At 37.4% G+C, this 25602-nt stretch overlaps 1 protein-coding gene across 3 annotated transcripts in view; it reads right to left on the reverse strand.

Annotated features, from left to right (window-relative positions):
* Positions 1 to 25602, reverse strand: part of DLG2 (discs, large homolog 2 (Drosophila)) — a 673110-nt gene that overhangs the window by 316359 nt on the left and 331149 nt on the right. For all 3 annotated transcript variants that reach the window (XM_009881201.1, XM_009881200.1, XM_009881198.1), the window contains one exon: positions 16828 to 16997. In XM_009881201.1, the coding sequence (XP_009879503.1) occupies positions 16828 to 16997 (170 nt within the window). The remainder of the gene's footprint in view (positions 1 to 16827; positions 16998 to 25602) is intronic.

Raw genomic sequence — 25602 nt, forward strand, 5'->3', positions numbered from 1 at the left:
TGATCTTCAAGGTCCTTTCCAACCTAAACCATTCTATGATTCTTAAAGGTCCTGTCCAACCCAAACCATTCCATAATTCCAACATTCTAAGCACCCAGTTGTCCTAATTAGCAGCAAAAAGCCAGGTGGGGGGTTGCAAGGTACATTTTTAAGATTGTTGTATGCTGATCTAAAGTCTCATTACAGCCAGAAGAGACAACTCTGCTCTCCTCCATGCCTTTGGCCACACTTTCCCACTGCCTATCCTCTCTTAGCCATGAAGATCTTCTAGCCAAATGGATTGGCAAGCTGAAAATGGCATGAAAACCAAATAAAATTAGTCTGAATCACAGATGAGGTGCATATTCACTAGCATCTACAGAGATGGCAGAAGTAAGAGACGGTGGCTGAGGATGGTGTCAGGTCCATGCGTCCCCTTTGCTGGCAGCAGTCTTGTCAAGGCACTTTATTATAGAGTTGTGACTCCCGTGGAGAGCAGTGCAATGTTATCACTGCTGCTCAGCAAACTCAGCTTGGGGGATGTGGCAAAAAAGAAAGATGCAGAGACAGGAGTAAGTAGCTGGAGTAAGACAGAAATAGCTATTTAGGCTAGCAATACACCTGAAAAAAAAAAAATCAATAAAAATATGCCTTTAGAGCATGAGTCCTATGGAGAGGAAAGGGAACAATAAAACTGCTCTCCTAAGCTTAAGAGAGAGAAAGAGGAGTTACCGATCATAGGTTTGTCATGCTCTTGAGAGCTAAGGCAAATCTGATATTGCTATAGCAGAAGGAAACAGTGTAACAATGATGCCCATTCGATATTTTTTGAATTTTTGCTGTGGCAGTACTATGAACCTTTCCTGATTAGAGAATGAAATATCAAACCTTTAACTCGCCCTTTCAAGAGAAGCGCTGGGCTTGAGAAAGTTGGCTTTAACCGCCTTTGGCAGCCCTGTGAGAATGTTTTATTCAGACAGTAGTTATGCACAAGGGCTGAAAGCAGTGGGAAACCAAGCTATCTCTACTCTCTCTTCTTTTTAACCGAAGACAAGTTTTTAAGGCAATTAGCCCCATTACTGTAAATATGCTCTTGTAGCTGTATTTATTTTAGCTGCATCCCCTGTTAAAAATACCATTTTCCCTTAATGTGTAACTGATAATGAACTCCCTACAGTTTTCATTTTGAGAAGTGTCTGGAAATGGGATCAGCCCGGCAGAGCTTTATCTCACTGGCGTAAAACCAAGAGAAGTCCCCTTTCCCTGACTGTCTCCTCTCTTCACCGGACGATTCAGACGAAATCTTGAAGGCTTTTTTTCTTTTTCACCCACTGCTCAGGCTCTTAAATTTCACTTGACCCTATTTAATTCCTGGTGCATCTCACGTCAATTCAGATGCCTAACTTTTGGATGAAAAAAACAAAAATGACATGCCGTGGCTCCTCCGCAGTGCTGAGAGACAAGCAGGCAGTTACAGAAACCTGCAATGACTGCACTGAGAAGATCCAAAGAATCTGCTATTGTTTTTACATTATATATCAACTCTGGTTCAAATGCTGAAATATGGTTCACTTTCCATGCACAAAGTAGACCAGTTGTTTCAGGCATAGGAACCAAATTTCTGCTGACAGTCGATCATAGTGTGTCTGTCATTAACAAATAGTACCTACATAACTTTCTGCACAAATTACTATAATTACTGACAGCAGCATAAGTCATTTCCCCCCCATAATAACATCAATGAAAAGCATTTGATCCTGTTGATATGCACACCGAGATCCATTTTAAAGTAGCTATTACTTTTTGATGAGTTCTAAATTTTTTTAAGTCCTGGTACTATGTAAAGCTGTGCTTTTCCTGCCATTTTTTCAGATCAAGATTCATTCTTGAAACCTACAGGCTTGATACAGGAGATAACTATTCTAATTCATGAACAAATGCTATTTGCTTTGTATAACATTAGGTGATATATCCGTAACGAAGTACAACCGGGTTACTGCTTTCTAAGTTGGATAGCTCTTCTAGACAAATATTTAATAATTTATGCCCAATAAAATGGAGACAGAAGGAGCAGTCTGTCAGTTTGGGATCTGTTTAACAACCATAAATGTCAGGGAGGGACTCATCAGTTTCTTTTGTTCGTCCTCCATCTGATGAGGGAAATTTAGCATTTATCTTCTTATCACTGTTGCAAAGCTGAACAGAAATACTTTCTCAAAAAGCTCTCTGCCAATTACGTTGAAGCTTGAAAATACAAAATGAAATCAAAGTTCATCTTGTAGCCTCTTATCTATTTGCAATCAACCCATAAATAATCTGTCATCCATTCAGTTACTTCCTTCTTAAAAAATACAGGGAGAAATCACGACACAAATTTACAAATAATTTTGTATTTTTACGTAAGGAGATTTACAGAGCTGTGATGTTAAAAGTTTGCAAGTATATAAATGATACAGAGGAAAAAAGAGATGGTGCTTACTGAACTGTAGTAATAAGGTGAAGTCACTCTGCAAATGGATTCATGGGTTATTGCACTTTGCTTTGACTCTTTTTATCTCCCTGAAATTGTACTTTGGTCCCTTAGTTCAGTTTACTGATGATGCAATACTCTAAGAAACAAAGTGAAACAAAAATGTTTTATATGCCAGTGAGAAGCACCCTATACTCTCACGGAGTAAAAGGAGTAAAATCAGACACTTCCAACTTCTCAGAAATTATGCTAAATATTTGTAAGGAAATTGTACTCCACTATACATACCTAGAAAGATAATGTGAACCCATAATTGAAATCTGCATTCACAAATACAGACTTTTTCAGACTGGTCCCAAAGCATGAAAAATTTTCTAAGAGCTTGTGCTTAACAGTGTTGCGACCCAGACTATAACACTTAAATGTGATTGTTTCAAGCCAGGTTGCACTACAGATTTTCTCTGAGTAAGGGTTTCCTCAACATTTTTCATCAGGACTCTTCATGAGACTTAGTAGAACACAAGACCCTGCTATCAGTCCCTCGAGGGATTCTCTCTGGGAGGGGTATTACCATGACCTTTCCATCAGCTGTTTCAATTAATAACAATCCCTGAACTTCCCTGCAACACCAGAGGTAGGGTGTCGGCCTCAGTTTTTGGGAACAATGTACACAGCATTCCTAGTGACCAGTGAAATCTTGGGGAAAGAATAAATGTACTTATGTGCTGATTTATTCCCAGACCACTTCCAGGTCACCCCTTGGAAATTCCAGGCAGCAGTTTGGATGGAAAGATTCAACCCAGTGAGACCCACAAATGTAGAACCCAAAGCCTACAAGACCGATTTAAGTGTAGCGATACCCAGCTCCATCTAGAGCTGGACAGAAGTGTTTTATATGAAGTCAAGACTTAGCATTAAAAGCCGTAGTGCAGTCCAAAGCAAAGGAGTGTTCACCATCCTCCAAATACTGAAACTGGCTCTGACAACAGCCTTTGGTAAAGAACCAGTCACCCATCTGACCAAATTGTTCCTGAGGAATACCAACCTGGCTTGAGCAAAAGAAAAGTTGAAAAGCCAGCAAAATCCTAGCTGGATGTGAATAAACAAATGAAGAGTGGGATTGCAATTTATCTCTTCTAGTATTCATTAATATTTTCACATGTGGAGAAGTTTATTTTCTAAAAATATTTTATCCCTCCTAGCCACAACTAAAACAAAAAAAAGATGGAAATCAAAAATACTAAATTACTGTTGAGGACAAGCAAAGGAAATGTTTGTGGTTTTTGTCTGGAAGACAACTTCTGTATTTCTGAAGGTGTAGGATTTCAATAGCCCTACGCCTACTGTTTGTCTTCTGCAGTGAAATGAGAAAATTTTGTTATGGTCACTGCATCTTGGGGCTGGAAGAAACTCAACAGATCATTTATCTTCACGACCTAAGGCAGAACCAACTATAGTTGCATCATGGCTAACAAATGGGTGTCTGGCACACCTGGACATTTCCCATGCTACAGAGCTGGTGACCTGCCTGGTAATCTATCGCATCACAATCCTCACTTGTCCTAAATCCAATCCAAATCTTCTTTACCATAATTTGTCTATTAAATTTTGTTCCACACCCTCCCTTGGGGACACAGAGCAAACTCACTCTGCAAAGATGTGCTGCAAGGCAAGAAGATTGTTATCAGGTGCCAATAACCCCCCTCTAAGTCTTCGGTATTTCAGATAAATGACTTCAGATCACTCATTCTTTCCTTGTAGGACAGGCTTTCTAACTCTCTGATCATTTTTACTGCTTTCCCCTGGAGTCCCTCCAACTGGCCTATACCCTTCTTGCAGTGGAAAGCTCAAAGCTTTACCTATGAAGGATGAAAGTATTGCTCGTATGTCTTATAAACCATACCTCAATTTATAAATCCCAATATAGTATTTGAATGTTTCAGCACAGCAAGATGTGTAAAAGACAAGATGCTACAGCTAACAAAGTTCTAGATACCCTCCTACGGGATTCTTTTCCCTATGTTTTTCTGTTAAGCACTATATAGTAGATTATTTGATTATTTCTGCTGAAAGCAACTTTCAGTTGCCCCTGCTGCATTACACTTTTGGTTTTTTTCAGACCACTTTCAGTGTTAAACCTCCCCATGGTGTCATCTGAGAAAAAGGTGAAAAAGAGTTGCAAAAGAGGAGTATGGCATCCTCTGGTTATCATTACTCTTCAAACTTTTTCTAGGTGCATATAAAGATATTTCCCACTCGTTCCAGTATTTTTCTGGTGTTCTGAAAGCAAACTGATGGCTTTATAGTTCCTTGACTCCTCTTGTTCACTTCAGTGAAGATGAGTTTTCTGCTTACTCTTTCCATTTTTTCGCTTTACCTTCTCCACACAGGTGTTCAAAGCCAACCCTTGTCAGCACGCAGATTTCACCAGCTAAGTTTTGGTAGTCTGGGATCAAGACCATCAGGACCTGCAAGTGTGAAAATATCTAACTTCTCTAAGTGCTGCCAGGCCCGTTCCTTCTTCATTTAAGGTTGAGGTCTTGTCCCTCTGTTGCTGGTTTTAATCATGATAGCAACCTTATCACAGGTGACCTTTCTGTGAAAACTGGTGCCAGTAAAGAGGGAGGCACTTCTTATACCTTGCCTTGAAAGCACCTTTTATCTCAACATCTCTCTATAACTACAAAGTACATCTCTAAACTACAATTATTTTCACTGCATTACAGAGGAGATATGATTTGCTATAACAGCATTTAAAAGTATAATTTAAAAATATCTTTCAGAAATTTTGGCTATGGCATCTGATAACATTAGAATTTAGAAATGGTACACGTATGACCTACAGACTATGGATAAGATCTACCTCTGGCCTACCACTTACAATGAGTTCATTTTTCGATTTCAGTATATAAAACGTAAATGTGCCTACACTAAACGACTTTACTAAATTATTTGCTGTAATTTTATGTTTCCTCATTTCAGGTCTCTTTGCTGGGGTGGCTAGTATGTCTTTCTCTTAATTTCATAAGATATCCTACATATCGTTTTGCATGAGGAACAAAACAAACAAAAAAACAAAACACAGTTTAGGGAAAAAAAGTCTGTTATGTCCTTATTTGCAAATATCACCTTCCAAAATAAAAACGTCAGGCGTGCCTTGAGGATATTGTTCTTCCAGCTTACACAACATATCTTTTACCATATCCTAAAGACTTTTTGTGCCATTGTATCCCTTTTTGCATTTCATTCAGCTCTAAGATCTTGTTTTGCAACTGTTTCTTCCTATCAGAGATAACGATTGGACAAAATTCTTTCTAAAGAATTCAAGAGAAGGTTTCATATTTATTCGTATAAATCACTACTCAAAATTCAGAAACCAACATCCCAGGTAACGAACACAGGGCTTTGTGCTCTTGGAACACTTTGGATATACTAGTGTTTCTGGTTTCACAGGATGTTCCCTCCACAGCTATAATTTCCTTTTTTAAGCTTTCAGAGTTGCATTTGTCTCAAAAATGAGGCACATAAGCATTAGGCTGTCTCTGCCTTTCTCATAAAAAGTCAGCCAAAATGTACCCTGGAAGAGGTCACAGGAATTTTTTTCATATGCCAAGCACACCAAATGCTTCATGTTGAGAAAACATATCCCCTTGCCATTGTCCCAAGTGGCAGAATTTCTGAGTGAAAAAGTCTGAAATGAGTCTCTGCAAGCAAAGAAAAAGAAGTGATATTCTCACAAATCACATGGCTTTACTGCTCACTCGAAGGAAGAGTTGAAGAGCAACTGTTTGTGTGTCAGGGAGCACAAGTCTGGCACAGCAAGAGTACACTTTGCTTCTGCAAGAAGCTTGAGCTCACTGCAGCCACAATATAGGAACCTCTGCTACACGTTGAAATCAGCTGCCCATTGTACGTGTCACTGTTGTGACACACGCAGGACCAGAACGTCTGTGCACTGGAGTCTCAACGCCTGGACTTCTTGGTCTCATATCTTAAGATGGCACAATTGCAAGATAAGGTCATCTGCACAGACCATTTGTTTCATGGCAAATAGCAAAGGATCTTCGTGATCTAAACTCCGAAAGAAAGGCTGCCATTTATAGGAATGGGAATATAATATTTAAAGAAAAAAAAAACAACCCTCAAAACAACCTAACTGATGAAGAAAAAGCAGTTTTCCAAAGGTGTTGGACAAATTGTCTAAATTAACAAAGGGTAAGTTAAGGCTACAATACTATAGGGGAATTTCTTTTTGCTGAGTGTTCAGATCTGGTTACCATGTTTTACCTTTTACCTTTTGTTTTCATTAAGGTTAACCACAATTTTAGCTAAACTTCAAAATACTGAAAACAAAATGAGGATGATAGACCTGCAGAAGGTACTAGGATATAGTATTGGAAATAGTCAGATGAATGACTATTTGCAATTAATCACTTTGGTGTCTGGCTTCTAACTAAACCAGTTACTCCCTTCAGATGTTCAGGGATGCTTCAATGCAACTTCTTTTTTTTTCAACTAGTGGAAACAAAAGAATAATATTGACAATCTAGAACATTTTTTTTAAATAGGCTGCAAACTGATATTTTATTTACCATATCGCTTGAATTTTTAAAGCTTCTCCCAGCTTTGTCACTCCACCATGATCAGAATCTCTAATACATTTCTCAGAAGCCTTAAAATACCGACTGTCTGTGCGTAGGATTACAGAAAAAATGAGACAAGAACATGACAAAAATGAATAGCTACTGATCCCCCAAGCTATAACAATGTAATTAAATACAATTTATTCTTTTAAAGGTGTTTTTCATGGCACTACAATATTTTGCTGATGCACATTGTCTTCCAGGCAGCATATTTCTTAAGAAAGATCCGGACATCTAAAAAACTATCAAGAAGACAGAACTTGCTACATAGGCAATTAACTGAACAATAAAGGATGAAATCATTGCTCTGTAATTTCACCTGGTTAATTTGCATATTTGGCTTTATGAAGCTCTGCAAAGAAGCCAATATAAGGATTTTTAGACTTCTCAGTTGCAAGTGACAGATGTCGTGTCAGTGAATGTATTCCAGACAGGACACTAAAGCCTTAATATATCTTCTGTTGCATCAGGGTGTCACATGAGGCTCACAGCAATTGCTGTCATACAATTGTTTATTTATTAAAGTGGTGAAAGATCAAGCATAATCATTGTCTAAAACTAGCCTGAGGAATTTAAACCAAAGAACATCTAGGTAGGGAAAAAAGGCAAAGAAAACTGCCACTCCCTAGACAATTCTCACTCCTCCACTAAGAAAACAGAAAAAAAAGTATTGGCCTCCTGCCTACAGAAGCACTTCTTTCCACACCCAGCCCGGTAGTTTAGCAAATGACGCCATTCTCCTTCCTCATTTTTTGATTTATTGTGTATCTGGAAAAACTAATGAGCCAATTAACACTCTGCTACACTGTCTGCTGCATCTCCTCCCTTTCTTATGCCAGCCTGATGAAAACAGCAATGGCAAACATAATGAAAGGGAACTTGTGTAACTCCCCTTTTAACTCTTACACAGCTCTCTAGGATGGGGAGGGAAATGATGAAACTATTCCCTGACCCAGAAATTTAGAATCTAAAGGAAAAAAGGAGTACAAAGGCATGCTATAATTACAAAATTATGAGACCTACTGTAATTACATTCCATTTGATCAGGAGAAAAATATAGAATTGGAAAAGAAGTTGGCCGAGATTCACTGGGAATTTGTGCAACACTTGTCAAAGACCAAAGAAAAAAAAAGCAAAAGCACTTAGTGGTGGAGACAAGTCCTTGGGATTTTTAAAAATGTCACAGAGAAAAAGGCAGCAGTGTCAAATAGCATCCCAAAGCACAGACACCACAGTTTTCCATACAAGCCTGAGACAAAAGATGTTGCAAAGAACTTTTCAGCAGTGCCCCAGAGATCACTATGTAGCTGGGAAATCCATTTAGTAAGCCACTTCCTTTGAAGCTTTTCCACAAGGACAGGATAAAGCAAACACAGAATTTTTAAAATGGTCTGCTTTATTCTCACCCAGAAGTAAGCCATATGAGCCAAACCTGGAGAAGAATTTCTTACCCAACAGCTGAGCACAGAAATTAAAAGCCCTTTCTGTCTCTATGGGTAAAGGAAGTGGACAAAGAAAAGAAAATGCAACATCCTCCTCCCCTCAAATTTCCAATATGAGGTTACAGAGTTAAACCTGCCAAGGTGACAAGAACAGTATCAAGGGGAACCCAGTAAGTCACGCTAACTGCTCTTGATTCTCAGCAAAACCCACAGAAGTAACTTTGACCACAGCAAAAGGGTTGACATCTTATGACAGAGAATGATAAAAAACAAGGTCACACTGGTACAACATCCCACTTGCTGTCTCTAGTCAGAGCTGATGGAACTGTCCAGGCAACTGGATAATAACACCAAATGCCCACCTAATTCAGAAAGGACAAGCACAGAAGATGTTGTCAATTGAAATGTCAATTGTCTACTTAGCTCCAAAGAGGGCTGAATTTGGTCTGACGCACCAACAATTTCATACCACCATTTTCTGCCATTTAACTCCAATTGTAACAAACAGGATGACAGATTTACTTTCTTTCTCCACTGAAGACAAAAAGAAGGTAGCCAAACCTTATTTTTTGAGAAACAAAATCTTAAGCTTTTTGGCATCCAAGCCTACCTGCACATCTTTGCTTCCCTGTGCTGCTGCTTTTGCTCTATTGCAGCCACAGTTCATTAAGAGGAATCGTGTTCTGCTGAAGCTGCCTCATCAGTAAGTATTGCTGAAGCAATTTAGTAATGATCTTAATGCGCAGTGCTGGATTTTTATAGCTGTCTCAATTGGCTATTAAAATACAGCACTGCGCTTTGAAATTGCGACTGCACCACTTCAGAAATAGTCAGCATGATGGAGTTGCAGAAAGTGCTGTTCATTTCAGTAGAAACTTCACTCTTTGTGAATGATTTCTGGAAACAGATACTTTAAATCTACTATGAGATTAGACATTCGTTTTGCATATTAACCCAGGATTCTTAGAAGTGCTTGGAGAGTTCTTAAGAACTGAACGGTTTTGAGGGAAAACCAAACCACACCAAACAAAATATATGTATATAAAATTGTTGCACAGTCTTCCAAGTCATTTTGTTTATTTCTTTACTGCTAATAGAAAATGACAGTGAAATACAAAGAGGGAAGTCAGAATTATCATGAAAATATAAGACTTCAAACAGGTCATATCCTGCAGCTCACAGGATAGCTCTAGTTTTAGGTGAGACAACCAACCAGATGGATGGCTTTTGAATTCCATTTGAAATGATCCTTGTCTATCTGGTAAATCATTACTTTATCGATTGGCTACTTAGATCCAGAGATGGTTGAATTCGGTCTGATGTGACAACGATTTGATACCACCGCCTCCTCCCATTGAACTACAACTGTAACAAAAAACATGGCAGATGATTGACAGAGTCTCTCCACAGAAGACAAAAAAGATGGTAGCTAAAGCCTGAAATAAAAGAACTGAAGTGCCACTCTAATAGCAATAACTATTATTATGTCTGATTATAATAAATAAGCACTACTTTTTTCAGGAATGGAAGGAACCACTCTATAGAATGAATGGTTTTTAAATAATATTTCATATGTGGTAATTTATACAAATGAGATGGCAAGTCTGTAGTGACCAAAGGCAGATTATACATTTAATATTTTATTTGTGCCATAAAGCAGAATATGATAATAGCAGCTGTACGCAGATATCATCACTTAAATTAAAGAACAAGATCCTCAATCTGCAAAATATGAAGGTGCAGATATAACCTACCGCTTTTTCTCCATCAGGCATTGGCAACACTAATATGTCAAAACAGTTTTGAAAAACAGCAAAGGCTTTTATAGCACTATCACAGAGCTTTCTAATTTTATGTATTTCAAGAGAATAAGATTTTCATGCAATAAACTGTGCAGATACTCACATATTCTTACATTAGATAATCCTAGCCTGCGGGGAAGTCATGCCTTTTAGTGATGTTAACTTGTAAATGATGGTTTTGAATCACTATCTTAAAATTGGAAAATTATGTATTAGTGCTTGACAGAGCGCTTTCTGCTAATTGGATGAAATGCGAGTCCCTTCAAGCAAAGACATTTCACAAAAACCAGTATACTAGTTTCAGTTGTGGTCGTTTTCTATTTATACCTGTAGTATGTGATAGTGTGTTACGGTAATATGAAGTAAAGCAATGAAATTAGAGTTAAGAACCTAAATACTTCATTAAATTTAAGTTTGGGAAAGTTTGCCTGCTTCCTTGTTTTCCTACAGCTCTCTTTTTTAAGTCTCCCCATTTTGCTCTGTTTTAGATCAGGATTTACAGAAAAGCTCACAGTACAGAAGGAGGAGAACACTGAAAAACAAATAAATTCGCAGCTGATGAGATCATAAGACTGAAATTCTTAAAAGACCATAAGAAAAGGTTTAAGGTTCTGTTCAAACTGTGAAAAAACAATTTTGTTGAAAACACTTTGGAACTATAACAACATTACTTAGCGTGAAATAAAAAATGTTTTGAAGGTTTCAAGTGATCGTAAATTAACAAAACATCTGCCTAACTTGCCATAAAAAAACCCCTCCCCAAATGCTGAAGTTTGCTATGCAGTATTTAGTGTCCCTTAAATTAGGGAAAGTAGGCTAGCATAGTAGTAGAAGTGATAGTTATATTAATACAAAAATAGGTATTGTCATCAGCCTGAAGCAAGCATTTGCAATCAGTTCTCAAACAGCTAGATCTGAAAGCTCATAGTGTTCTCTGAAATTGGGAAAGAAATAATTGGGGTTCTTTTTTGCAAAAGCTGCTTTCATTTTAAGTGCTGTAGGTGTCACCTGAGATAAAAAGGTAACGTTTGGCTTTGCCTTAGTAGATAAAAATGATAAGATTCCTTCTTTCCTTACTGGGAGCAGCAATTGTAAAAATATAAAAAAACCCCAAACCTCTATAGTGCTGTTCTGAATTTTTTAGCAGATATTTCAAAATACACATAATTCTACAGCACTTTTCTGTCTGTTTCACTTGTCACTTCAGGCTGGAATGCTATCTATGCAACAAAACACAAGATTTTTCCAATACAGCCATCAAACCAAGCCAAAATACGTCAACTTCTATGAAACAGAAGTATGAACTTACATGAAACTATACACAGTAATGGAGTAGAGAACATTTCAGTAAAAATTCAAGGTAAATCTACAGTGAAATCGTACCTTATATTGATGGTAAAAATTTCTGCGTCTTCTCAAGAAACCTCCATAACTAACCAACGAGTTAAAAAATATGCTACTTAAAACATACTGATTCTTTTCTTAGTATAGTAAGAAAGATTCATTACTACACAGTGACTTTATTCAGTGTCATCAAGAATAAAACAAATAGTTATGTGAAAAGGAAATCTACCACGTGCTGCATAGTCGCTTCAGGCCAGCACAGAAAACAATGAAATGGAAACTCTGGAACGGGTTATGCCCAATGACTTCATCTAACATTTAGATGGATATACATAATTCAAAGAATAAATGCATATTACGCCCTTTGTATTCATCCCATCTTATTTTTGAGTATTTTGTTGAGATGCCCAGTTTAGGAGACTACTCTTTGCTGATTTAGAAGAAAATTAAGATAAGGGGGATAGCTACCCAGAGAGAGATATAGAGTTGGGCTGAACACTGCTTAACAGATGCATTAATTTCTAATTTAGATCCCCAAAACTTAGTAACACTCCAAATGGATTAAATGAGAAGTCCTAATATGACCCCAGTTCTGAGAGCAGGAAAGAGTAGAGGAATAATTGCCCTCAAATATCTTTTGTTAAGTGCCCAAAGCTGGGTGAGGTGAACCTGATCAAAATGTATCATTAGCTGAAATCACCAGGAATGAGCAAAAAGCGTGCTTACAGACAACGGAAAAGAGACATAGCTGCTGATCTGTCCAGAGCCTTTCTGTCTAAAATACTGTGCACAAAAGGGCAGCTCTCACCATCACTTCAAGATTCTGATGCAGTTCAAACACTGTAAGGATAGTTACTACTGAATTGTCATGGAGGGTGTGGGCAATAAATCCTGTTTCTCTATGGTTTTATACTCAAGCCACTGGAATATCCAGATGGCAGAATCAGCTATCCTTTATATTGTTCCTTTTTTCGGCATTTTTAAGTCTGCCATTTCTCCTCTCAGGTTTCCTGGTACTCAGCTATTCTGCTTCACATACACTAAACTTCATTCCTGCAGCTGTGTTGTCTTTTAAGATGTCATATTTCCTACAGAATTGAAGTCGGAAGTTTGTTACATGATCCAACACTGCTGTAGTCACTGGAATCATTGTTTTCTGCATTTTTTTTTCTGCTGGTATATAATATCAGAGACTAAATTATCAGTTAGGTATTGGTATGTAAAACATTACACAACCTCTGTGTTTAACTAAGTTTCTAACTGACAGAAATTTTCTACAGTGGTACAAATCCATTTTTCTGGCTGATTCTTTAGAAAATTAAATTTAAAAAATCAATTTTAATTTGCATAACTAATCTTACATCAAGCATACTGCTCAACACTTCTGCTTTTAGTAAAAAGTAGATTTGCAGGGTGATAGGACAGCATGAAAACCCCAGAGGCCAGAGGAATTCCTTCGGTTTAAAATCCCCCAGTCAAATGCAATTGAATGGGTTTGAGCACTGTAATCTCTGAGTAGTGCCTGAAGTTTGTAATTTACTGCTCATTTGCAGGGTCTTATAAGAAGCTAATACTCAAGTTATATTACAAAGCCAAACACCACCATTAAATTGCTTTGTTTTGAATGCCCTCGTGTTTGTTCCCGGGGAACGAACACTGCAGTGCACGCGATCCATTCTCATTACTGTTCCTCTTGTTACGTTTCAAAACCGAGCAAGAAAAACATATTACTTAAGGACAGGATTTTCAGTAGGGTCTAAATCCTATTGATTTTCAATAAGAAAGCTCCATTGTATATCCTTCCTCTGTTACAGCCCTCAGCTACTGCAAAGACGCTGGCTGCTAAAGCCTGCAGTGTCCTGAGAGTGACTGGAATAAAACACCTACTGTTCACTCCTAAACGCTGCGCAAAGCCAAACAGTGAATCACCAAAATTGTACGTCTGACTGGAGAGACATACAAGAGACGTACAGATGACAATCTCCCGAGCACAGAAAAGAGAGGAAGATCCTGCAATGATCACGGTTAGCGATTACCTTCAAGACACAGACTATAGACATCGGCCAATATTATCAATCAGGTGTGGGGAACTGAGGAATGCACGGCTTTAAATATCTACACAGCTGCACTTCTGCTTGAAACCTTGACTTTCTATTGCACAACTCATTTGCATCTCTGTTTATCTCTTTTCCCCAAAAGTCAAGTTAAAGAGTTACATGGTGTTTGGCACATATGATGTTAGGACAGTTTTTTTGTAAAGGGGATCTGCATTCAAAAGGGACCACTGCAGCAACCACTGTGCCCTTTCCTCTGCCACATGTCCAAAGCTGTTGCTACACAATGCATATTTAACTTCTTATGTTCAAAACAGATTTGCAAAATTAACCTATGTCTTTCATATGGTGGTCGCTATCTAGAAAAATTAACAACCACTTGCAAAAAAATCTAACCTTTATGGACTCACAGCTTATAGAAGCCCTCGTCCTGAATATCTCAGATGAAAATCAAAGAATATTATATGAAAAGCCTTGCAAACTTCATTCCTTATCACCTTCAAGTGTTGAAAGATATGATCTACTACACATACACAGGCAAGCCAGTGATCTCTGAGTTTACGTGGCATTATGGAAGCCAAGACTTGCTTTCATGTGGTAAATTCTCATCACAGTGAGGAATGAACTGAGTGTATAGTGAGTTATATACTGACAGAGGCAGACAGGAAAAGCAGCAACTGAAAAGATATTTGCTACTCCAAGTTTAGTATCAAACAGACTTCTCGTCTGAAAAACAGATTCCCTTTCTTAATTCACTTCGTGACTAGGAAGAAAGGAATGGCGTGGGAACTACCACGCTGATTTTCAGGTCCTGCTCTGGACAGCAAAACTTCTCAATTTCATTCTGAGAAGTAAGAAACACGATGTACATAAATGCAAAGTTGTTCTTGCACTGTATAGTAATGGTGTGAAAGAGCAGTTCACAGATAAATCACCTGAAATACGAATAGATAAGCATCATGCGAGTGACTAGCACTGAAACCTACAGCTAAGACTCACAGGTTTTATTCTCAGCTTCTGCCACGAGTTTGATACATCTCAACAGGTAGTTCATTTTTCATGGAAGATTTTAAAAATTTCAAAGGAAAATTGCTATAGATATTATAATTAGTATTGACAAGATTTCCAACCAATCTATAACCTATTTTCTTCATTCTGCTTTTTTCATCTGCGGAAAACAGAAGGCATACAAGTGTATGCTTCCTTACTGCCTAAACAGTAAAGATAAAAACCCAGGATTTTGCAAAGCACTAGCCCATCAACTTTTTTTTTTTCAGCCAAGTTTCCAGTTAACTTATTTCTATAATACTGAAGTGAAAATTTAAAAAGGATATTCAGCTTAACAATAAATTTCACTATTTATAGCACATATCTGTAGTAAACTTCATATAAGAATATAGCTGCAGAATTGATGTTTGTAACACTAAGCAGTGAATCTTCTTTAGCTTGTCATAAAAGGCCCCTTTTTGGTATCCACTCTCTTTTATGAAAATAAAAGTAAAAATAAATAGTTTCAGGCACACAATCAAAACAAACATGATGCAAAAACATTATTAGATAATGATTGCCTCTCTTGTCCATTTCCACTATGTAGCAAAAATTTGGTCACGGCAAATAATTTTTACTGTTTCATCACAACCTGAAAGGATATGTTAATTTTAGTTTCTTTAGCCTTAGGTTACTCAAAATGACTATCATACCACACACTTAGTTTAATTCCGAAGCTTTAAAAACACTGCTGCCCGCACTACTATTCTGAGTTCATACACGTACAAAATCTCATTAGAGATGCTTTTCTATTAGAAAGTCAATTTAGCATTGTAATTGACCACAAGAATCTAGACTTTTGGGGTTTTACCCTTAGATGCATGTTTAAATATATCTTACTGTTTGCCAAGAGGATGATGACTACACTGCTGTGACAAATAACCACGATATACGCAAAAGAGGTATAGTGAAATATTGAAAACAGTGCACTATCTTTGCTTACTATGAATGGATAATCTCAACAATTTCACATGAATTAGAAACAAATACACTCAACTACTGGTATAAAAAACTATGCAGAAGCATACTGTGATATTCACATGAGACTAAATGTAAGGGAAACCACTTGAAAAAGCTACAGGTTATTCACTGTAGATAAAACAGGCAGAATAATCTCATGTGCAGGGCATATATTGAGACATGAAAATGTCTTCATTTCAAGTATGTACCATAAATTAAAGACTTGCTTATTATTATTATGGATCCAAAAATCTACGGCTGTTCATTCTATTTGCATGTACTGCGAAAATATTTGTTTTCCTTGCCCACAAATCAGCTATGAAGAAAAATAGAGTAGTCAAAGGGAAACTTCAGGCAGGAAAAACAATAAAACAATATCATTATTTTTTAATAACATTTCTGCAAATAATTTTTTTTTTTGTAAAAGGAAAGGTGAAAATATAATATTCACAATTTGTACTAAGGTTTCTATAAAAGAATTTGGGTTTTGTTTCTGTAACCGGAAGGTTCTGTTGGAAGTGATAAAGCTGATTTAGACTAGTGAAGGTTTCATGCTAGACTTCCACTTTATGTTGTTGAAGGACAAAATAAAATTCTCCTATGTATCTGGGCAAGTTAATATTCTTGTCTTCTTGTTCCAAAGATAACTTTAGAAGAAACCATAAAGATCAAAGTAGAAAGGATAAGTTGGATAACCATAGAACCTTCTGAACAATTCAGAATTCAGAAACTCTGCATTCAACAGCATCTTAAATGAAAGTCAAAGGTCTCAGTACAGGAACTTTAGAGGAAGCATATGTGCTGCCAATGTAAAGCATAATATCTCTGCATCTTGCATTTCTTCAGGAGGTAATGAGCCATCTCTGCAGTAAACATCAAATGAAACAAACCACAACTCCTTGAATTCCTTTATATGTCAGGAAGAGACATGCAACCATGAATTCAAGTTCTACCAGTCTAAATTAACCACATTTAAGTATTTGACAGGTCAAGCAGTTAACAAATCAACAAAGTCAGATACCATTTGAGCTACATGATTGGTTAAGCATCAAGTTTAAAATGGGTGTCTTTTCATTTTCATATTACCTTTAGGTCCTTTGAACAACTTGATCTCTACCACGGTCTCCAGAATAGGTCTCCTGCGACGAACATACAATCGTACTATGGAGCCAGCCTCTTTTAGGGCCTCCACGGCTTTGCTGTGTGAGACTTCTGACACGTCAACCTCATTCACTCGCAAGATGCAATCATTGACCCTACAAGAAAAACAAAGAACCATAGGTACTAAACACTTCAGCTGTTATTTTGGACCGAACAGTGTTTTGTCAGTAGTGCTGTAAAATGAAGAACACTTCTTTGGGAAGTTCGCCAGATGACAGACTTAATGTGATATGCTTCATGACCAATGAGACAGAAACAGAACACTTAGTCCTTCCAGAAGACATACCTGATTCAAACTGAAGTCTACCTAATCTCCCACACCTACCATCCTCCTTTATAAATTGGGGTTGGATCCACTGGAGTGATAGAAATGCATAATAAAAAACCTGTCTTTACAGACTTCATTAAAACACTTTTTACTAAACAATATAATCAAGTTACAACATGCATGCTGCATGCTATTACTACTGCAGTTGTTCTTAAGGAAATCAGTTGATTTAATTTGGTATAGAGAGACCAGTAACTGTTCAAATATCTCCTTAAATCTCTCATATTTCTTCATAGAATCATAGAATGGTTTGGCTTGGAAGGGACCTTGAAGATCATCTAGTTCCACCCCCCCTGCCATAGGCAGGGGCACCTCCCACTAGACCAGGTTGCTCAAAGCCCCGTCCAGCCTGGCCTTGAACACCTCCAGGGATGGGGCACCCACAGCTTCTCTGGGCAACCTGTGGCAGTGTCTCACCACCCTCAGAGTAAAAAATTTCTTCCTCGTATCTTATCTAAATCTACCTTCTTCCAGTTTGAAGCCACTACCCCTTGTCAGAGCCATTCTAAGTTTTCAAAGTAAAAATGCTGTCCTACAAAAACCAGACAATTTGAAAGAGAATGTTTCATGCTAAATAGTTTGAGTAAATTTCATTCTTTACATTTTCACCACTCACTGTAGGCTCCAAGCTCTGCTGTGTGCTAATAGCATCTATTTTTCATAGAATACTAATAAAATTCCCTTGTATTCTTACTTTGGACATTTACTACATTACCTTAGGATGAACTAACATATTCACCCACAAAATGTCCTGGTTAGACAGAGTAGTAGTCTCCTTATCTGACAGATTTGTCCAAGTTGGAAAGGAAATCTACACCTTGAGAGCACTAAAATCCATCTCCAAAGCAGCAGGCTAGTGACTTAACTACTGGCCAATCCATTTTTTGCAAATGAGGGTAAGTGAGAAGAGCAAATTCCAAAGAATTAGATGAATTGAGACTCTACTGTTCCTGTGAAGTACATTTATTATGAGATGCCTCTAAGTATTGTGGGTACAGAAGAAAAAGGCATATGTAAATGAATGTGTTCTGCATGTCTGAAAGGACAATCAGCCAAGAAAATATGGGTTGCTAAAAATACTCCCATTTCCGCTATGTCTCTATACATAAAGATCAACTATCGAGTGTTACTCTTTATAGCAAAGGAATACTTGAGATGGGTATGGCTCAGGACTCAGCATATGAAGGGAGAATGAAACTTTACCAAAAGTTTATCTGAACTCTGAGAATTTACAGTGGATTTTCACAAAACGACAAAAAAGACCACGGCTATTTGAAACCAAAGACTTTCTGTGTTACCAGCCTTTTGGAAGAACATTTATAGGGGAAAATGTTGATAGCAGCCTTTATCTAACAACTGGTTGAACATGGAAAGGACACAAAATTGATATTTCCCTACTAATAAAAACTACTGTATTGCAAATTTTCCAGTTTTCATTCAATGGTTGGGTTTGCTGCTTTCCTTCAATGCCAGAATTAATTTTCCAAAGGCTTAATTGTGTCGTTTGGCTGTCAAATTAATAAGTGCTCTAATATAAATCGTTTTATTCTTTTAAATAAATCATGAACACATCCTGCTAGTGCTTCCCACTCAGAAAGATAGTAATTATGTCAAAGCTGCTATTCTTTCTATTAATATAACTATATATATGATTCTTGTCAAATTTATGACTTTTATTGTTGTCACATCTGAAATACAATTGGCTATACCATGCTTAATGAACGAACTACAGGATCCTAACCATTGGATGGTTATGAAGATGAAAAGGTAGGAAAAGATTATAAAAACACTGAAAAGAAGGATTACATTTATTTTGTTTTCATAGACTCCGTGCCCTGCATTGATAAATATTGATATTACTAGACAAACCTATCTACCTAAAACCTCTCATAACGGCTCTAGGGATGCCTCCTGTTAAGGGAAAAGGCATGTCTTTTGGAAAAAGTCAATAAGCAACATGGAATTAACTTGCCAAAATCAGTAAGCCACATACCACCATTTACTGAAAAAGCAAGACCCTGTGAAAATGGACACTTACACTCTGACAGAGATCTCACCTTAGTGTCTAAAATCTGGCCTTTTAGAGTTATCTACTTTAAAACAGTAAGACTATCTTTAATAAAACATACACAGACTAACAACGCTAGTGTAGGACGAAAATAAGAGTGAGAGAATACAAAGCTGATCCAGTGACAGAAATATGTTCATGCAAAGTATTTTGTTTGTATAGAAATACAAGTTGTAGTTGTATTTGTACGTAAATACAAATACAATACAGTGCAGAAGTAGCAGGACAACAATTAATCTATCCAGTCTGCTACGACGAAGACATCCAGTGCCAGATATCCAGCTGTACCCCTCCGAACCTGTAGGCCTTTTTTCTCCCTCACAAAGAAATGAGGTTTATATTTTTCATAAATAAAAGAAACACAATACTGAAGAACGTATATGCACATGCATAAAAGCGTGCACACGTATATGTGCCTATAGAGTTCTGTGGGCTTTAGCACAATTTTTTGGAGGGCATGTTGACCCAGTTACTAGATCAACAGAACACAATGATTGCAGAGGTCTACAAATATTCTTTGAGAATAGTCAGACCTCTACTACAGCAAGTCCATGGTGCCATGAAATAAATGACAAAGGCCAGTGGGATGACTCTAACTTGAACCATAATGGCTAAACGATTACTTTATTATTACTAACCTAGAGCCTCCAGAATCTTTTTTAAATTTAGAAACATAGAGCACTTGGAAAATAAAAGCAAGTAATTATCCATTAAAAAATAAGACCATTTCAGAGAAGAGAATAAAACCAGAAAGCTGAAGCTTTGAACATCTCAACACACAGACTGTGATGTCGTATTTTTCTCAAATCTATGCAGAAGGTTTCAGGGCGAGTACTTGGCATAGTTGTTATCTAAAGACAGAAGTCTGTGGCAATGGGCTTGGGATACTTTTTCCTTCTATTTAGACTTTTACAATACAGTTCCTACTCTGTAAGAACTCTGCTCTTTTAGCGACCTATAAATGCTATGACGATATAAACCTAAAATAATAATAGCAAAAAAAAGCTAGTAAATCCAGTTTAAGAAAATTCTTTCAGATGATTGAGTGTATGGTCTTACCACTCAGGGGCAAAATTATCTTGCCCTTGCAAACAACTCTCCAATGTATTTTCCCAGCTTCATTGAGATATTCGTGTGACTACTATATGGCAAAAGTTTATTCCAGTTGATAGACAGATTCCTTCCCCCATTTATCTCAAAATCTTCCTAAGGCCTGTAGGTGGGTATGCACTATATGTAGAAGTTAGTTTCAGGCACAGTTTCAGACCTGTGGCAAGGAGAAGATCTGCCTCATAATCCAAAACAGTAATACAGAAATACAACAAAAGGCTTCCTTATAGTTTCACCAATACCTACAGTAATTCAATAAAAAAATCCAGGCAGGAGGAAAATCATTCCAAGAAGACTTTCCTTGTTTCCACAACAAGATACCAACATATTCTTTTTAGTATCAAACCATTTTTTGAAGTCTCAGCACTTTAAAATTATTACCATTCTACCTGTAGACCTTAACACCATATGCTTCTTTGAGTAAGGTCTGTTCATACAGTTAATTTTTAACATTGCAAAAAATTATAAAAATTTCTAATGAATTGTAATGAGTTCTAATGAGAGAGAAAGCAGAAAAGGAAGTTGTACTCTAAGCTATGGCTAATGACTTTTGCAACAATTAAGAAACTAGAGGAAATTCTATTTTCTCTAATTCTATACAAAAATAACTCTTAAAATTTTTTCTTAAGATATAGAACTTTAATTGCTGAGATTTAATAATATAAACTCAGCATCTGCTGATGATACAGGTTCTCAGACTTCTTGACTAAATTGACTCATATTTCAATGAAAAGCATCATATGATTGGAAATGTATGTGCCATGCTGAAAAAAAAAAAAAAAAGAAAATATGTTCTAACCCTATTTTTAAAGAACATAAGCCTACAAACGATGTTCATATTAGTGTTTCTGTGGAAAAAGAAGGGCTTCATATCTCAGTTCAGCACAGCGTGTAAGTCTGATTAATTTTTAAGAAATAAGTAATCCTATTTCTATTTTAGCCAAAATACTCTAATAGGGACTGAGCATTATGCATATACTTAAATTTATTTAAGTCTATAGAATGACCCATGCGGGTAACAGGTGAGTTAAAATGAGTTAGGCAGCTCTTCCCGTGGCACTCTGGCTCATCTAAACACTTTAACAAAGTGGGCATGTTTTACAAGACTTTTGTAGTATAATTCAGATATGAAGGTCCCTGGATCGTAAAATATAGAACACATGCTATAATCATGCCAAGACAGTTACAACTGATATAAGAAATGTGAAAGAAATTTTGATGTGGGGAAAGGTCAGGGACACAGAGGCTTTCCAATAGTTGTTGCTATTTTCAAAGCAAACAAGGGGTTGGATTAAGGAAAAATACTATTCCTTAAGGGTGTATTCCAAGTTTGTTCTAAACCTGACTACCTTCATCTGAGTTTCGTGTGTACTGTTTTCAAGAAACTGTGCAGACATCCTTGAAAAGCTGATAATTGCATCAGTCAAGTCATAAGTAAACAAGATGAGTACAATCCTTAGGCACTTACTAGAAATATAGTAGGCGACAACTGGTAATGATCATTCTGTTCACTTGTTCTGTGCAATATGGTGCCCTGAAGAGAAACCCAAAGGGGACTAGTATGGCAGCAAAGAGCCCCAGAAGACCAAATGGTCCTGCCAAGACACATTAGCCCACTTGCAGCTCCATAAAGGAGGTAGTTGGAACCCACTATGGACTCAAGAACAAGGGAACAATCAGTGCTTCATGGGACAACGTCATGACACTAAAAGCTGCAGTAATCCACAGGTCTTAGTTATCATCCAGACATCACTAGACTAATCGGCAGTACGTTAACAGGACAGCCCTGCTTTTCACAAATACAGTTACTATGCTTTCTGTTGCAGAATGGCCAACATTAATAGATTATTTTGAAGCATATCTAACTTTTTTTTTAGCTGCCTTCTCAGAAAAGCTTACATTGATATGGCTTTTTTTTAAAAAATTCTTTAGTCAAAGCTTCAAGGTTATTAATGTTATTAATGGAGAATCAGTGCAAAGCTACGGAATATATCAGGTAGATATATACCTCCATATATCAGTATGGAGGTATCAAGTAGACAACAAAAGAGAGAGAAGCACTAAACTTTCACTTACTTTCTTTGCTCCTGCTTTGTCTAACCTTTTTAGCCAGTTTCCCTATAAAAGGGTTGACACTTTCTTTCTTCCAGAAGTTACAAGAACACAGCAGTTTAAGCAGGAACAAAAGATTATAGGTGACAAGCTGAAAGGACTGATTATTATCCTTTCTTCAGAAGATCAGTGAATAGTAATATAAATACATTATCTGACCCTAGGAGAATCAGTCTAGTCCATTAGTTAGGGAACACTGAGTCCCTCTCCCCTACTTTTTTTTTTTTTTTCCCTTCAAATTCTATATGCACCCTTCCTATCCCACAGTAAGTAAAATTTACAGCATATAGGTATAAACAATGTAATTATTGGTACTGACCCATATAATTTCTTTTCAAGAGGAATAAATTATTATTTTTTTAAAATTTCAACTAAAAATTGAGAATAAAGGATCTCAAATTTACTACAGCAGTCTTCAGATCTGTCTTTCCAATTACAGAATATAGAGCTAAAACTAAACACCGATGATATGTATGTACCACAGGGCATACTGTTTCCTTAGGTATAATGAACCTTAGACACATGATCCAATTTCTGCAGCAAATTCTCATATACCCTCAGGTCCCTTTCTGACATTGTAAAGTAGTATAAAACTACAGGTATGTCCAATTTAAAAATAAAGGGATAAAACTTAGCAGCAGAAGAAAATTCCTGGCTATTTCTGGAAGCTAGAGAGGATCTAGTACTTATGAAAATGTCTGACAAAGGTACCAGCCAATCCTAACTCAAAATTCAACACTTATGTGCTTTATAATGAAATTCCAAATATCTCATAGAACAGTTACTGGCTGAAAATAATACTTAATAATAAGTTATGGGTTCTTTTTTTTTTGGGGGGGGGGATAATTTATGAATAATACAGCAGAATTTGAGCTGAACTTTAAAAAAAATGTGGAATCCTAGGAGTGATTTTGATTTAAAGATATGTGCAACTATTGGGACAATAAAATGTACTGTAATTAACATGAAGGCACTATGTGAAGTCTCGAATTTAACCTATGCTTCTAGCAAGAGCAGAATTGTTTTCGGTTCTGAGGAAAGTAAACAAGGGCTACAAACCCAATGTCACATTTCTGACAGGAAAAAAAAAATAATTCTTCAATCCTCTGAATTCTTTAGCAAGTGGCATTAATCTCTTACAATGAAATAAAATGAAAAAAAGATAATCTTTCCCCGCTAAATGCTGGCCTGGTGCCATCCCAACCCGTCCTGTGCAACCTTGAGCAGGTCACTTCTTTTTTTCATAATCTTCAAATAGAGGATTAAAACCCCACCTGTGTCCCACTTCCTTTGTCTCTTGTTTACAGTTTAAACAAACTTTCCAGAGGAGCGTCTACACCTTCTTGGCTCATCTCAAACAGGGACTAACCCTCAGTGCAGCCGCTGGGTATACTCAGCATAAATAATGGGTAACCAGCAAAAGCAGCTGCAGTCGCCCTTGTAACTGGTCTTCAGAGGTGAGAGATGAAGGGCTGACACTTCCACCATGCACAAAGGTTGCGCTGTGCGTGTGTTTGTGTGTGTGCGAAGATGGGAACTAAAGTCTTCCACAGCATTCCTGTCAGTAAATACACCCAGGTGGATGTTTTTTCCACCTGCGCTGGTAAACCAGTTTTGGCGCGCTGGCTGTTGGGAGCCTGAAGGCTGGAGCAGTGTTGAGCTCACAAGTGTTGCCGAAAAGCGGGCTGTGCTTGTTTAAGCCTAGTGCCATGCTACTGCAGCCTCCCAGTTCATACCAGCAACTGGAATGATTTTCAGCCCAGAGACTGAAATAAAAAAAATAAAAAACCTTACAAATGTTTTTGATGTAAGTATATGTGTCGATTTTACCATAACATAATGGAAATCCAGTCTGTCCTTCAGCACACCACCAGCCTCCAGCCCACAGCTGCCGGCATGAGGTTTTGGAGGGTAACCAGAAATTGTGTTTGTTAACCCCAAGTTTACTGTTCACTCCTTTGAAGTTTTGCAGTGTTTTTGGCACAGGAAAGAGCCACCTATCACTCCCAGTGAAGTCAATCTCTACTGTGTTCCTGTCTAAATGGCAGAATGCAAAAGAAGAACAGGAGCAGCAGAAAAAGCCTGCACACGCGGATCCAGCTCACTCCCTCCGGATCAGTGCAGGGTCTCAATCACTTTTCTGATTCCCGTGTCCAGGACCCCCTAGCACAGACCCACTTTCTCCTCCAGAAGGTTGCACGATAAAGCAAAAAGTAGAAAGGAAGTTCCTCCTCTGTATACTAGGAGCACAGTGGTAGTTTAGGAGGTAAAAATGTCTACTGTAATGCAGTCAAAAAGTTCAGATCACACCCAGGAGGGCTGAAGGGCGCACCAGTGTGACTTGCCAGTGAGCTACCAGAGGACTTTGAGCTTTATTTTACTTCCAGAATGGAGACTGGAGCCCAACTTGTCAGGAAATAAGTTGGATTTCAGGAAGTGCTTCTGCATTTCAGAATGTGTTATTGCCTGAAATGACTGTGTGTTTCCATATCCTCTTAATGACATGACCTTGCTGAGACCTGAGACACAACCAGCAGAGCTACTGAACTGTCATAGGACATCTACATTCATTTTCCTTCACTACTGCTTTAGTTACTCATGGATTTTTTTTTAAAACAACCACCATCTTAATGAAATGCCAATGTATTAAAGGGTCTGCATAACAGTAATTGAATTTAAAACACAAGTGATTGGTAACAGTATCAGCAAAAATATTAGTGGAGCAGCTCCTTACCATATACAGCGTCTCTTTACCCTTTTCCCTGTTTCATTTATGACTAATTTCTATTTTTGAAGTTGTAAGTCAGAAACAGACAGTATACTGCACTATGTAATTAGGAATGGAAAAGTCCCTGCAGCCTTTAGACTGTTAGAAGAAAATATATTTAGAAGCTTGAATGTGTTCCTATTCACACAGTTTCAATAGAGGACACATCAAGCATTTGCCTTTTTTTTTTTTTTTTTTATTTCCTTTCTTTTTTTTCCTCAAAGGCCTCAAACTCAGCTGCAAGACTTCACTCCAGGCACAAACTTGGCTAAAAAGCAGTTTATCTGTTGTTTGAAATGTTTTGGATCATTTCTG

This window comes from Charadrius vociferus, unplaced genomic scaffold, assembly GCF_000708025.1.
Source record: "Charadrius vociferus isolate BGI_N301 unplaced genomic scaffold, ASM70802v2 scaffold1, whole genome shotgun sequence".
NCBI classification, from domain to species: domain Eukaryota; kingdom Metazoa; phylum Chordata; class Aves; order Charadriiformes; family Charadriidae; genus Charadrius; species Charadrius vociferus.